Consider the following 16,406-nt stretch of genomic DNA (forward strand, 5'->3'; position numbering starts at 1 on the left):
TCCTTTTCCTAGGTGGTGATTCCTAATGTGGTGCCTTGAATCACCTAGCTAAAGTTTGAGTCCCTCTTTCCTGCATCACTTTGCACTTCTCATAGTAAGTTTTTCCCATAGCCACCTACTGGGGAAATGTATTTTCTGCCTCTGGAAAAAATGTTTACTGGTCAATATTCAAAGTGATTTAACCGGGCAGGAGAGCTTCCTGCTCGATTAAATCACCGGTATCTACCTAACTGCCTACGCAGGCCCAACAAGCGTCAATTTTGAGTTACCACCCAGCTACCACGTGGCCCTTGTGGTCATTTCGTTTGTGACACACGTCTGCTAGGTGCGCCAGAAAATATTTTTATTTTCTGGCGGGCGGGAGGTAATTGGCATTTTACGCGTGTAGACCATTGGCGCCTGGTTACCGCGTGAAACCTTACCGCTAGGTCAATGGCTGGCGGTAAGGTCTCGGACCCAAAATGGATGCACGGCAATTTTCATTTTGCTGCGCATCCATTTTTGCAGAAAAGTTTTAAAAAGGCATCTCTTTTTACAGGTGCGCTGAAAAATGATTCTGCGTGTGCCCCAAACACGCGTCTACACTACCGCAGGCCATTTTTCAGCAAAAGTGCCCCTTAACCAAAGAGTGTTGCTGAATATTTGCACTAGCAGCCCTGCGCTGTCTGATTGGTGCTGGGGCAGTCTGTGGGTGGAGCTTGAGCGGGAGTGATATTTAACCAGACTGCTAACCAGTAATGTAAAAAAAAAAAAAAAACCTGTCTATCTTTACTACTGGGCTCACTAGCCACAGGTCTGAATACTGACCAGTACCCAGTGTCACACTGCTGTTCCCAGCGAGGGGTAGAGGACAGGGTTAGGGCTCCATTAGGCAGGCTGTAGCCTCCCTGGTTCTCCAATGGGAAACTGATCAGCAATTTTGCTTTTAAAAACTGCCCAGAGGTATTCAGGAACTAAATTGCTGCTATTTTTCTGGCTGGATTTCCAGAGCAGAAATGATGCACTTACAGACGAAAATTCAATTGTATGCAGGCAGGGGTGTGCTGGTAAATTTTTAACAACGGGCTCTCTCTCCGGGCATAGCCGGCCCTGAAATTTGGGGGGGGAGGGGGGAATACATGCCTCTCTCTCTTCTCCCTTGTGCGGGCACGCTAGGCATACCTTTGCCAAGCCCCACCAGCCAATAAAGGGACTGCCACCGTTCTCTGCTGCTTGTTTCTGGTTCTGAGCAGCATGATGGAACCTTCTTGCGCTTGCATGAAAAGTCCCAGCCTGATGATCAGAGTCAGAAACAAGGAGCAGGGAGCAGCAGCAGTCTATTTACTTGGCTGGTGGGGCCAACATTACTGCCAGCAAAGTAAAAGAGAATTCAGGAGGGGGCCCAAGCCCACATTTTGGGAGTCAGTTGTTAAAGTAGCCATGGGGAGGCCTACTTTAACAACCGGCTCCCAAAATTCTTAAAAACTTAACAAACGGCTCTCGCGAGCCCGCTCCAGCACACCACTGTATGCAGGTAACCTTTCTCCCCTTATCCGAAACCACAAGGAAGGCCTGTTTACACAGTGTTAAATAAAGTTGTGTTGCGAAACAACATTGAAGTTTCCATGTTTAGACACCTCGATCCCTTAAAAATTGTTTAAGAGTGCCACTTAGCATGCTGTCGATCTGTTTGCTTTCTGAAACATTTATGGGACGGGAGTATATTGCACCACTGTATCCTCCTCTAGTATCTCACATACACACCCTAAAACGCTTCTAATACACAAACAGACTCAGCCACCATAAGCATGCTGTAGGTTGCATACACACCCACTACACAGTAATTCCCAAAACTGTCCTATTATTCTCATAGTCCATCGGTTTTCAGAATATTCCAAATTAATTTGAATAAGATAAATTGAATCTCCTGAAGTGCCTATTGATGGTAGACATCTTGAAAATTCAACTGTTTAGGAATTATGGACCTAGCTTGTACCATAGTAACACACTCTCGTCATAAGCACATACATGTGTCCATTTGCATGCCAGGGTGAGGTGGGAGGGGGTACATCGTGTGGTAGGTTTGTCACCCTTCGTCATCTAGACACCTGAGAGGGAAGATAAATGAATCCCTGTATTACATTATCAATGTCATTTCATTTACCCAGAATGTCTTATTCCATCAAAGTGTCTTCAGCGGTTCTTAAGTAGAGTCACCAATGACACCACCAACCATCCTGCTATCGGCATCTCAAAAAGAAAGATTTACCCTTTCAATGGCATCAAAAGAAGAAAAAGGCCGAAAGGCTCCAGGTGTAAAAGACAAGTCCGAGATAAAAGTGAAGCACAACCAGACTCGACCCTCATATGGCTGCTCTTTGGATAGGAGCGAAAAAGTGCGGTTTCACTTGTACTGCTCATGATCTGTAAACTCCTCCATGTCCACATCAGAATCGAAGAGCGACTGTCCAGTGAGATCTGTGTCTGGGGTTTGGGAGATGCTGTTCTCGTCCTCGTACGTGCCTGTCCTTGAATAGAAGCTGAAGTCCTGGAGTGAGGTCTGTAGTTTGCTCTCCTCGCTGCTGTCCTCGGACTCGTACGTTGTGTTGTCATTGTCCTCGTACCACTCTGGCCAGAATTTCCTCCTGATCCTTTCACAGTACATAGCGAGGTTAATCAGTTCACCTGAAACACAATGCAACATGCATAACTGTAAGTACACCCGATTCAACGACCCAACCTTCTGTACCGTCCGTGAGAGACCGTCAAGAGTTTTCTAAATAAAATGGAGCAGACAAGAGATATCCAAGTTCATCTATTAAATTAAAATACATCTTTTCATAACAATGTTTTGATGATAAAAATCAATATTCCTCTTTATAGTTTTGTCAAACTGCCCCGTGGAATTGCAACAGTAGTCAAGGAGAGAGGCTGCAAAAGAAAAAAAAAGTGAGGAACTCTCACTATCTCTGTATTCAAGAAAATATTTATATTCCTTTGAGAGTCATGAAGAAGACTTCAGCTGGCAGAGGTTGGGGACCCCCACCAGCAAAGGTACCAGGCAGTGCGAGGGGGGATTGAAAGTGGCGGGGGTGGGTCGGCGGAACAGAAGGGGTCAAAAGTGGTGAGTGGGGGGGGGGTCGGCGGCTGGGGGAGGCGGGCTAAACTTTGCCCCCCACCTCGGGCTCTGGACCTACCTCCTGCCGCGGTCTGGCTACGCCCCTGTTCTGCAGTAGGCTCAAGGGTATGGAATAGCTGAGCGCTATAGGAGACCTAATAGCCTGACCACTGTTCTATATCTGATGCTGCCGATCCCCTTTTTCTCTTTATATTTTTCAAATCACAGTAGCTTTTGTTCCCTTTGATATATTGGATATTCAGACTACTGCGAAGGTAACTCTCTGCATACAGGGGTCCTTTTACTGCTGGGCTACTGCAGCAGCCTAGGGATAGTTCCCACCCCCAGCACGCACATTTCCAGCAGTACAAAAATATTTACTATTTTTGCAGTGGCACAGCAAGGGGGACCGTTGGGCCTTACCTCGCTCTATCTGTCCCGCCCTCCGCTGACGCAACTTCCTATTTCCGCAAGGGCGGGGCAGACAGAGTGAGAGAAGGCCCGACGGTCCACATTTCTTTTACGTGCAGGGCAGGTGCGAGGGGCTGCGCCTCACCTCGGATTCCGACATTCTTTTTAAAGGTAGGGTGCGGGAGCTGGTCGGGGGGGGGGGAGGGGGGTGTTGATGCGCCGAGGGGGGGATGTCATTGTGCTGCACCCGGGGGGGGGGGGGTGCAACGGCGAACCGCCCCCGCCCCGCTACCCCACTGTATTTTTGTAACATAGTAGATGACAGCAGAGAAAGACCTGCACGGTCCATCCAGTCTGCCCAACAAGATAAACTCATATGTGCCGCTTTATGTGTATACCTGATCTTGATTTGCATCTGCCATTTTCAGGGCACAGACCGTAGAAGTCTTGCCCCGCCTCCCACCACCGGCTCTGTGGATCCATTCCTTCTGTAGCGCCAGTGTTTACCCAGCGGTAATCAGGCAGTGCAGCAGCCCTTACTGCCACCTCAGTGGGTGGTGGTAAGTGCTCCCCCTTGAAATGGCTGCACGGTAAGTGGTTCACTTACCACACGGCCATTTCTTTAAAAAAAAAAAAAAAAAAAGGCAAAGACCGCCCCTTTCCCGCTGTGGTAAAAGGGGGCCTCAGCGTGACGCTAGCACAGGCCACATTTTACCGCAGCTTAGTAAAAGGGCCCCACAGAACAGCTGTTTTGCTGTGGTTACTTAGCTGTCTAATGGACCGGAAATCACCGCTAACCAGCTGTTTCGGCTCCGCCCCCGGACTGCCCACTAATTAGCCGGTTTCAGCATAGGTGGTTAAAGTGCATATTCAGTAGCACTAGCTAGTTAATTGCCGCTAAATATCCCCGGATAGCGCTGCGCGAGCAATTTAAATATCCAGGAGCCTCTCTTGACCATTTAAATCACTTTGAATATCAATCAACATATTGAAATGTATATTAATGCCCATAAGTTGTGGCACAGGCTATTTCAAACTTTGAACTCCCCCCTCCTCCTTCCAAGGGGTGGGTGGGTTTTGTTGAGAATCCAGGAGAGAGAATAAATCCTGATAAAATTATTGAATCCACAAAACAGGTTTTACTCTTTGGCTTCATAATTGTCAGCTTACTCAGCAGATGCTCATCAATAAATAAGAACAGCCCGGTAGCAAAGAAAATGCAAAGTTTTATTGCCTTTACGGAGGAAGAGAATCGTTCTAATCAGAACAATCCTGTAGGCTAATGCTGTTAAGTTCAATTGTGGGCTTAGTAGTTCTCCTGCTCCTATGTTTATAGTATTTCTTCTTTTGAATTTTGGCATTGTGTTTTGCCTCACTCAAATAGTGGACTAAATAAATGAAAGTATTTACCTAGAGGAGGTTACACCTCCTAGATTTATATCTCTTTTTCAGTTTTTTTGTAAAATTGAGTTACTGCTTTTGCAGTCATGTTATGTGATTGTAAAATTAGAAAATTGTAAATAAAGAATTAAAAAAAAAAAAGAACAGCCCGGTAGGCAACCACACATGAGACAATGAGAGGAAATGGCTACTAAAATGAAATAAATAAAATCTAGTTTATATATATATATATATATATATATATATAAAAGCCAATCAAAAGAGTTCTTAGAACGTACCTTTTATAAGTCTCTCAGGCCTCGTTCCTGGCAAGGTCCACATTGCCTGTGCCAGATGCCCAAAGACAGTGGCATCTAGGCTGGAAAGCTTTGGTCCCATGAAGTACTTCTTATCCCCTATCAATAGAAGAAGGCAAAGAAACGGTTGAAGAGTTGGCCGGAGGTGAGCTGTATACATTGTCCTACTACAGTTCATAAGTACATAAGTAATGCCACACTGGGAAAGACCAAGGGTCCATCGAGCCCAGCATCCTGTCCACGACAGCGGCCAATCCAGGCCAAGGGCACCTGGCGAGCTTCCCAAACGTAGAAACATTCTATACAATCAATCCATTGTGACATCACTAATGAGCTTGGCTTTTATTGGTGGAATGAGCCACTATGACATCACAATAGGTTAAATCACTGCTCTATGTAATAAAAGTGAGCCAAGTAGAGGACATAAGTACATAAGTAATGCCACACTGCGAAAAGACCAAGGGTCCATCGAGCCCAGCATCCTGTCCACGACAGCGGCCAATCCAGGCCAAGGGCACCTGGCAAGCTTCCCAAACGTACAAACATTCTATACATGTTATTCCTGGAATTGTGGATTTTTCCCAAGTCCATTTAGTAGTGGTTTATGGACTTGCCCTTTAGGAACCCGTCTAACCCCTTTTTAAACTCTGCTAAGCTAACCGCCTTCACCACGTTCTCCGGCAACGAATTCCAGAGTTTAATTATGCGTTGGGTGAAGAAAAATTTTCTCCAAATTGTTTTAAATTTACTAGACTGTAGTTTCATCGCATGCCCCCTTGTCCTAGTATTTTTGGAAAGCGTGAACAGACGCTTCACATCCACCTGTTCCACTCCACTCATTATTTTATATACCTCTATCATGTCTCCCTCCCCTCAGCCATCTCTTCTCCAAGCTGAAAAGCCCTAGCCTCCTTAGCCTCCTTAGATAACAGGCCTGGTTCAGTCATCTTCCCCCCCCCCCCCCCCCCCACCTAAATTGCAGCATATTTTGTGGCGGAGGGAGCTACAAGTACTACCAAGAAGATAGAGGGTGAGGAGGCACAAACAAAGATTTGAATCCTACTTTACAATTCATTTTTCTACATCTTAGTGATCTGTTTCAAAATATTAAGAGGAGCATTTTCGATATGACTTAAATCCAATTTGGAATGTTTTGCAATAAACAGCCATAAATCCAGTAGCGAGCCGTGGCCATTTTCAAACCAGAAAAACATCTAACTTTTTGATTCAAAAAATGGCCATTTGCTAAATGTTTTTGTGCTCAGTGGCTCTATCTTTTAGGACCATTTTTGAAGGGGGGAAAAAAAACCCTCCACAAGAGAAAAATGCACAAAGACAAAGTCATTGAGATGTTTTTTTTTTTCGGGGGGGGGGGGGGGGGCAGCATTCTTAGTAGACTGGCCACACAGACATCCCAGCAGGTGCACTGCAGTGGACTTCACATAAAAGGACCCAGGTACACATCTCACTGTTACCCCCTTATATTGTATGGTGAGCCTTCTAAAACCCACCAAAAACCTACTGTACCCAACTGTACACCACTACAACAGACCTTATACCTGCAGGTGTCACCTATATGTAGGTACAGTAGGTTTTTGGTGGGTTTTAGAGGGCCCACACTTTCCACCACAAGTGTATCAGTTAGAGTGAAATATGGGCCTGAATCCCCTTCTCTACAGTCCACTGCACTAACCAATAGGCTGCTCCAGGAACCAGCTTGCTACTCTAATAGGACTGGCCAGGGCTGTCGAGAGACTAGGCCGGGCCCGCCGCCACTGCCGCCCCCATTGCTCTCCCTGCCGCTGCCGTTCCCTGTCGCTCCCCCTGTCGCTGCCGTCCCCGGTCTCACCTGCCTGCCTCCTCAGCTCTGGGCCCCCTGCATTCGAAGTGGGGGTTGCAGATCGCCTCTCTTCTGCCCTTCCCTCCCTGTGTCCCGCCCTCATCTGATGTAACTTCCGGTTTCCGCGAGGGCGGGACACAGGGAGGGAAGGCCCGAAGGGAGGCGATCTGTGACTGCCGCTTCGAATGCAGGGGGCCCGGAGCCGAGGAGGCATGCAGGTGAGACCGGGAACTGCAGCGCCAGCGGCCTGACCCCGGCGCCGGGCCCCCCTTGGAGGCCTGGGCAATTTTGTCCACCCTGCCCCCCCTCTCGGCGACCCTGGGACTGGCCATAATATCTGAAGCTGTAATAGAGGCTGGTATGTACTATTTCTTTCACATCTTTGAAGGCTGGGAGGGGATCAGTGACCAGTGGAGGAATAAAAGGGGGGGGGTCATGCTTTAATTCCTCTAGTGGTCATCTCATCGTTTAGGGCAACTTATTGTGACTTAGGCATGATTGATATAGGTCTAGACCAAAATGTCTAAGTTTTAGCCCTGGACGTTTTTGCATTGTTCCATTATGGCAGAAAATCCCTGCCCCCAACACGCCCTCTTGTGATTTGGACGCAGGAAAAACGTCTCAAATCTGAGTTTCGAAAAATTGCAATTTGGACATGTTTCTCTTTTGAAAATGAGCTCCTTCAAACGCGAAACGAATTAAATGGTTGATGAAAGCAGCAGGTTGGTTCGGTTGGAGGCTTCTGTCTCTACGTTTGGAGGGTTAAACTTGCAATTACAGATCGACTTCCCCACTGAAAGATGCCCCTCTCCTCAGCATTTATTTATTTTATATTTATATCCCAACATTTCGAGATAACCAAGAAAGACAGGAAATGTAACAAAGCAAAAACAGATAAGCAGAAAAAAAAAAGAAAAAATTAAACTTTCCTCCAGAAATAAAAGCAAAAAGATCCAAGAGATAAGGGGAAAAAATACCAAGAAAATCAGAAATACTTCAATGCCTGTCGTTTACCCAAGAGACCCTCCCCAGCCTCTTCCTACAGCGTGCACAGGGACTATACAACAACATGCATGTCTTCTTTAGATGAGCATCTATTTTAATCTTGATGTAATATTTGACTACTAGTAAAAAAGCCCCGTTTCTGATGCAAATGAAACGGGGCCTAGCAAGGTTTTCTTCTGTGTGCATGTGGGAGTGTGTGTGTCCCTGCCCTCTCTCCCCTCCCCCCTCTGAGTCCTTCAGTAAAAAAGCCCTGTTTCTGATGCAAATGAAACAGGGGGGGGGGGGGGCTAGCAAGGTTTTCTTCTGTGTGCATGTGGGAGTGTGTGTGTCCCTGCCCTCTCTCCCCTCCCCCCTCTGAGTCCTTCAGTAAAAAAGCCCTGTTTCTGATGCAAATGAAACGGGGGGGGGGGGGGCTAGCAAGGTTTTCTTCTGTGTGCATGTGGGAGTGTGTGTGTCCCTGCCCTCTGGCCTCTCTCCCCTCCCCCCTCTGAGTCCTTCAGTAAAAAAGCCCTGTTTCTGATGCAAATGAAACGGGGGGGGGGGGCTAGCAAGGTTTTCTTCTGTGTGCATGTGGGAGTGTGTGTGTCCCTGCCCTCTCTCCCCTCCCCCCTCTGAGTCCTTCAGTAAAAAAGCCCTGTTTCTGATGCAAATGAAACGGGGGGGGGGGGGGGGGGGGCTAGCAAGGTTTTCTTCTGTGTGCATGTGGGAGTGTGTGTGTCCCTGCCCTCTGCCCTCTCTCCCCTCCCCCCTCTGAGTCCTTCACTGTTACAGAGCAGCGATTTGATTTCGTGCTCTGCTGTTTTCCTTCACTGACTGTGTTACAGAGAGGGCGGGGCAGACACTCATAGGGAAACCGGATATCTCGCCCCCTTCACACTTCCGGCTGGAGGCTTCATAGAACGTTGGTGTTGCCTTTTATATAGAGATTTCAGCAGTAACACAATCAAAATACAATTCTGCTTTTTCTAAGGATTGTAGGTGCCATTGCCAGTTCCAGGGGCTGTGGCCCCCTAAGCCAACTGTTGCTCTGGTACCCCAGGGCCGCCGAGAGGGGGGGGCAGGGGGGACAAAATTCCCGGGGCCCGGGCCTCCAAGGGCCGCCACCATCACCGGGCCCCTTCCAGCTGAACACCTGCCAGCAGAAGTGCTGTCTTCTGACTCCGGCGTGCGCGGCCCACACAGACGCGCTTCTCTCAGCTGATCTTCGCTGTACTCTGCAGGGCTTCTGTGCGTCTGACGTCCTGCACGTGCAGAAGCCCTGCAGAGTACAGCGAAGATCAGCTGAGAGGAGTGCGTCTGTGTGGGCCGCGCATGCCAGAGTCAGAACAGAAGACAGCACTTCTGCAGGCAGGGGTTCGGGTGGAAGGGGCCCGGTGGCGGAGGCGGGTGGGAGTGTGGCGCCGGGCCCCTCTCAGGGGGGGCGGCGACAACCTGGGGGTGGCGGGGCGGGGGCCCGCAGTCTCTCGGCGGCCCTGTGGTACCCCCAAAAGAAACAGAAGAACAAAACTCCACACTTCACAGCAAGGCACAGGATACATTGGAGATGACAAAACAACAAACAACGGTGCACAAATAATCTTTAATGAATATCTTCCAAACAACTCGACATGGGCAGTGTTTCAGCTAGATGGCCTGCATCAGGAGTCTACATAAACAAAGAAAATTGAAACATCCATAAATATACACATAAATACAACAATAAAAATTGATAAAAAATATATCAAGACAACAAAGGACTGAATAAAAAAATTATAAATGAAATTTATTTAAGTAGTACATTAGAAGATTGAGTCAGAAATAAATAAATAATTACATAAGTGTTGCCATACTGGGACAGACCGAAGGTCCATCAAGCCCAGCATCCTGTTTCCAACAGTGGCCAATCCAGGTCACGAGTACCTGGCAAAATCCCAACACACTAAAAAAGATTTGATAGGGCTTATCCTAGAAAGAAGCAGTGGAATTTCCCAAGTCTATCTTAATAATGGCTTGTGGACTTTTCTTAGGAAATTAGTCAATCCTTTTTTTAAACCCTGCTAAGCTACCTGCTTTGACCACATTTTCTGGCAATGAATTCCAGAGTTTAAATGCACATTAAGTGAAGAAATATTTTCTCCGGTTTGTTTTAAATTTACTACTTAACAGCTTCATTGCGTTCCCCTAGTTCTAGTATTTTTGCAAAATAATTTTGGGGTTCTTTTACTAAGGCACACTAACAGATTTAGCACATACTAACGATTAGCACACACACTAAATGATAAGACGCCGGATTCTATATAGCGCGCCTAGAGATTTGTGCCAAAATCCAAGTGTATTCTATAACCAGTGGCGTAGCAAGGGGGGGCGGGAGGGGCGGTCCGCCCCAGGTGTCAGCTCGGGGGGGGGTGCTCCCTGCCAGCTCCCCCCCCTTGGCGAATCGACCCCCCCCCCCCCCCCACCTTTAAAAACAATATTGGGAGTCGCGCCTGCCCTGCACATACAAGAAATGAGGACCGTCGGCTCTTCCCTCGCTCTGTCTGTCCCGCCCTCCGCTGACGCAACTTCCTATTTCCGCAAGGGCGGGACAGACAGAGCGAGAGAAGAGCCGACGGTCCACATTTCTTGTATGTGCAAGGCAGGCGCGACTCCCGGTATTCTTTTTAAAGGTAGGGTGCGGCAGCTGGTCGTTGGGGGGTATCATCGTGCTGCACCTGGGGGGGGGGGTGCAACGGCAAACCGCCCCGCCCAGGGTGGCAGCCCCCCCTGCTACGCCACTGTCTATAACAATGAGCGTAATTTAATTGGCTTAACAAGTCAATCAGCGTATTTAACATATGAACTATACATTTCATTCATGTGACCTTGCCTGCTGGGATGGAGAGGGAGGGGGTGTGCGGGGGTAGTCTTTGTTGTAGGGAAGCGGAGAGGGGGAACAATTGTAAAACCATTAGATTTGTTTTAAAATTCAACCTTAACAGTTTATAATAGTTATTTTGCCTATCTGCCCTTTAAAGCCTAAAATGTTATTTTGTTTTTCCTTGCACCAGGAAAAAAAATGCCTTTTTATTCCTTTCCCGAGAGAAAAATACATCCGGGGCTTGGAAGGAGGAGAGGTGTGCCTGAGGTCAAGCCTTTTTGCAACTCTGTTCAGAAAAAGGAGTTTAAAAAAAATGGTTTAAGGACAGGGATGAAACAAACTGCATATGCTCCTCCACGATGATAGGAGGCTGTGTCGGGTGGTTTGACATCACTTCCCATCACGTGACCTGAATCCAAGATGGCAATAAGTAGTGTGAAACAGGAAGTGATGTGTCCAGTAGTCGCCACAATCTTGGAAAAGGGGTGTGGCTATATCACATCCTGTGATGTCACCAAAGAGGGTAGGGTTTGAGTGGGATTGTGCAAATGTGGAGCTAGGGATTACACTAAAGGGGCACAGCCATGATATCATACCCAATGACATGAAAGAGGGTGAGCGGGGATGCAGGTGGAGAGTGGGCATGGGCTGGGCAGATCCTTGGTTCTGATTGGCTGATGTGACCAGAAGTAGGAGTGGCCACCTTTCAAAATCAATTAAAGATAATCAAGTTGACAAATGCTAGTGAGGATTACTACTCATATTTATTTATTTATTTCTTACATTTGTATCCCACATTTTCCCACCTATTTGCAGGCTCCGGTGTGAACAAATACAGGGTGATGTTGCGGTAAGATCAAGTTCACGTGGCATAGGAATCGGAGAACGGAAGAGTTGTGTTATGTCCGTTACGTGCTTTAGTTTGGTTGTGTTGCAGAGATTAGGCATTTAAGTTGGATCGGTAGGGTCTGCCTTTTTAAACAGGTTGGTTTTTAGTGATTTCCGAAAGTTTAGGTAGTCGTATGTCGTTTTCAAGGCTTTTGGTAATGTGTTCCACAGTTGTGTGCTTATGTAGGAAAAACTAGATGCTCAAGTTGTATTTAATTCCTTTGCAGCTTGGGAAGTGCAGATTTAGATAAGATCGTGTTGATTTGGATGTATTTCTAATTGGTAAGTCGATAACTCGGGGCTTCTCTGTAGATGATTTTGTGAACCAGGGTGCAGATTTTGAAGGCGATGCGTTCTTTGATTGGGAGCCAGTGTCGTTTTTCACCGAGGGGTTTTGCGTTTTCAATGTAATTATTAATACTTACTAGTATTCATCAATTTTAAATCAATGTTTACATATTTATTCCTGTGTTTACATTTAGGAGACATTTTACTAAGCTGCGCTAAAAGGTGGCCTGCACTATTACTAGAACATGAGTTTTCCGTGCACTGAGGCCGCTTTTAGTGCGGCTGTTACAGCCGCATATTCCATCTGTTCAATTGACGGCCATGTGCTAATTTTCTAAGTAGCGCATAATTACCGGAGCCCTCACTGACACATATTTTCTAGGTGGTAAAGAGGGGCATAATCGAACGGCGCCGGCGAAATACATTGCCGGCAATCTATTTTGGCGGCGCTGCAAACAGCTGGCCGGAACTGTATTATCGAAAAAAATGGCCGGCCATCTTTTCTTTCGATAATACGGTTTGGACCGGCCAAATGCCAGAGTTCGCCGGGTTTGAGATGGCCACTTTTGTTTTTCAGTGATAATGGAAACTAAAAGCAGCCATCTCAACCCCGGCTAAATCCAAGGCATTTGCTCGTGGGAGGAGCCAGCATTTGTAGTGTACTGGTCCCCCTGACATGCCAGGACACCAACCGGGCACCCTAGGGGGCACTTCTAAAAATTAAAAAAATATATACAAATAGCTCCCAGGTGCATAGCTCCCTTACCTTGGGTGCTGAGCCCCCCCCCAAATCCCCCCAAAACCCACTCCCCACATCTCTACACCATTACCATAGCCCTTATGGGTGAAGGGGGGCACCTACAGGTAGGTAGAGTGGGTTTTGGGGGGTTTGGAGGGCTCAACACTTAGCACCACAAGTGTAACAGGAAGGGGGGGAGAAGGACCTGGGTCCACCTGCCTGAAGTGCACTGCACCCATTAAAAACTGCTCCAGGGACTTGCATAATGCTGTCAGGGAGCTGGGTATGACATTTGAGGCTGGCATACAGGCTGGCAAAAAAGGTTTTTATTTTTTTAGTGTGGGAGGGGGTCGGTGACCACTGGGGGAGTACGGGGAGGTCATCCCCCATTCCCTTCGGTGGTCATCTGGTGAGTTGGGGCACCACTTTGAGGCTTGGTCGTGAAAATAAAAGGACCAAGTAAAACCGGCGAAATACTCATTAACGCCGCTTTTGTTTTTTCCATTATGCGCTGAAGCCGGCCATCTGTTAGCCACGCCCATGCCCGCCCATGTCCCACCTTCGCTACGCCACCGACACGCCCCCTTGAACTTTCGCCGGCGAGGCAACGGGAATGCGGCGATGGTGTCAAAAAAGGGGGTTTTGATTATACCGATTTGGCCGCTTTTGAGAGATCGCCAGCCATCTCCTGATTTGTGTCGGAAGATCGCCGGCGATCCCTTTCGAAAATAAGCCTGAAGGGCTCCCGTGCAAACCATACGCTAATCAGTTAGCATGCAACATTGGAGCTGTGCCAGCCACATCTGCCCTCCACCCCCAATCATGTACCCAGCGCTAAAAAAATATTTTCAATTTTTTAGCACATGGGAAGCATGCGCTGATCCCCAAACTTCCACGGGACACAACAGTGCGCCCTGCAGTACGTGTTTTTAACCTGCAGTAAGCACGCTTTAGAGCTTACTGGAGCTTATTAAAAGGACCCCTTAATTATTTATTTATTTTCTGACTCAACGTTCCAACGCACTTCTTAAATTAATTTCACTTATAATATTTTTATGCAGTCCTTTGATGACTTCATATATATTTTTTATCAATGCATTTTTATTGTTGTGTTCATGTATATATCTATGGATGTTTAAATTTTCTTTGCTTATGTAGACTCCTGATGCAGGCCATCTAGCAGAAACATGACCTGTGTCGACTTGTTTGGAAGATATTCATTAAAGATTTGTGCAACTGTATCCTGTACATTGCTCTGGTACATAAGTACATAAGTACATAAGTACATACTGTATTTTTCGGACTATAAGACGCACCGGACCATCAGACGCACCTAGGTTTTAGAGGAGGGAAATAGGAAAAAAAAATTTTTCCTCTTTCCCTCCTCTAAAACCTAGGTGCTCCGGTGCGTCTTGTCCGGGTTTTGGACCTCCGTCCCGTACTTACAGGATTCCGTGTTCCCTGGTGGTCTAGTGACGTCGGGGCAGGAAAGAGCCCCCTCTTTCCTGCCCATCGCGCTGCTCTCCGTGCTTCTCAATGCTTTCCGACGGTCTCGGCGAGATTCAAAATGGCCGCCGAGATTCTCGGCGGCCATTTTGAATCTCGCCGAGACCGTCGGAAAGCATTGAGAAGCACGGAGAGCAGCGCGATGGGCAGGAAAGAGGGGGCTCTTTCCTGCCCCGACGTCACTAGACCACCAGGGAACATGGAATCCTGTAAGTACGGAACGGAGGTCAAAAAACGCTACCTTCGGACTATAAGACGCACCCCCCATTTTCCTCCCAAATTTTGGGGGAAAAAAGTGCATCTTATAGTCCGAAAAATACGGTAAGTAATGCCACACTGGGAAAAGACCAAGGGTCCATCGAGCCCAGCATCCTGTCCACGACAGCGGCCAATCCAGGCCAAGGGCACCTGGCAAGCTTCCCAAACGTGCAAACATTCTATACATGTTATTCCTGGAATTGTGGATTTTTCTCAAGTCCATTTAGGAGTGGTTTATGGACTTGTCCTTTGGGAAACCGTCTAACCCCTTTTTAAACTCTGCTAAGCTAACCGCCTTCACCACGTTCTCCGGCAACGAATTCCAGAGTTTAATTATGCGTTGGGTGAAGAAATATTTTCTCCGATTTGTTTTAAATTTATTGCACTGTAGTTTCATCGCATGCCCCCTAGTCCTAGTATTTTTGGAAAGCGTGAACAGACGCTTCACATCCACCTGTTCCACTCCACTCATTATTTTATATACCTCTATCATGTCTCCCCTCAGCCATCTCTTCTCCAAGCTGAAAAGTCCTAGCCTCCTTAGTCTTTCTTCATAGGGAAGTCGTCCCCATCCCCGCTATCATTTTAGTCGCCCTTCGCTGCATCTTTTCCAATTCTACTATATCTTTCTTGAGATGCAGCGACCAGAATTGAACACAACATTCAAGGTGCGGTCGCACCATGGAGCGATACAACGGCATTATAACATCCCCACACCTGTTTTCCATGCCTTTCCTAATAATACCCAACATTCTATTCACTTTCCTAGCAGCAGCAGCACACTGAGCAGAAGGTTTCAGTGTATTATCGACGACGACACCCAGATCCCTTTCTTGGTCCTAACGTGGAACCTTGCATGACGTAGCTATAATTCGGGTTCTTTTTTCCCCACATGCATCACCTTGCACTTGCTCACATTAAACGTCATCTGCCATTTAGCCGCTCAGTCTCCCAGTCTTGTATCCCCACTTCTCTCCCCACATCACCCTACCTCTGCCTCGGTGCCCTCCCTGCTCCCTTCCCCACCTGCATCTGCTCTATCGCCTTCCTTCTCACCCTCGCATTGTCTAGCATGGTTTACAGTTTATCAAAGACATGCTATCCCACCTTTAGAGTTGCCACAGCAAAGCAATTTACAATCTAAATTGAAGAATGAATGAAATGCCACAAAACTAAACTGATAGAGAAAAAACAAACAGCAAAAATTAAGACCATTTACTCCCCTTCTTCTCTCTCTCAACTCCTCCCCCCCCCCCCCCCCCAGTGTACCTTAAAATACATCTTCCTTATAGAAGTCATCAGCAGCCAACTACATATGCAGCGATCTCAAGAGAAGACACACTTTAAGCTACACCTGAGGGAGAGGGGTGAGAGAGAGAGAAAGAAAGAGAGAGAGGAGATGCTGGACCAGGGGCAGGGGGTGGGACTTAGAGGCCAACAGAATTTCGGTTTCGGATTTGGCACCAAAACCGACCAGAACTCCAGGTTCAGGTTTTGGCTGAAAACGCCAAAATCATGGCCTGTCCCCTGCTGCCGCTGCAAGTCCATCCCAACCCCCTAACCCCCAAGCCAGCCCTCCCCCACCCGACGAAGAACCTATCCCCCACCTGACTGCTGATTACTCCTGTCCATTTGGGTTCCAACCCCAAAATGGCGGCCACAACACTGCTGCAGGAACTCACGGCTGCCACTTCCATAATGCAGCCAGTGGGGGAAGGGGCAACTCAGGATGCCCCTGCCCCAAGAGGCCACTAGACCACCAGGGCTTTTAGAAGGTAGCTCCAGGGAAAGCCTACAGGTAGGGAGCCTGGAGGGCCACAGTTTTGGCTTCAGACCTGGCT

General features: G+C 47.6%; 1 protein-coding gene across 1 annotated transcript in view; it reads right to left on the bottom strand.

The window, feature by feature from the left end:
* Positions 1 to 1,468: 1,468 nt before the first annotated feature.
* LOC115465248 (failed axon connections homolog) overlaps positions 1,469 to 16,406 on the bottom strand; it is a 43,741-nt gene continuing 28,803 nt past the window's right edge. Inside the window, exons 5-6 of the mRNA XM_030195651.1 lie at positions 5,188 to 5,304; positions 1,469 to 2,664 (exon numbers count right to left, since the gene is read on the bottom strand). Coding sequence (XP_030051511.1) covers positions 2,384 to 2,664; positions 5,188 to 5,304 — 398 coding nt within the window. The 3' untranslated portion in view covers positions 1,469 to 2,383. The remainder of the gene's footprint in view (positions 2,665 to 5,187; positions 5,305 to 16,406) is intronic.

The sequence above is a fragment of the Microcaecilia unicolor genome, chromosome 3, assembly GCF_901765095.1.
Source record: "Microcaecilia unicolor chromosome 3, aMicUni1.1, whole genome shotgun sequence".
NCBI classification, from domain to species: Eukaryota; Metazoa; Chordata; class Amphibia; order Gymnophiona; family Siphonopidae; genus Microcaecilia; species Microcaecilia unicolor.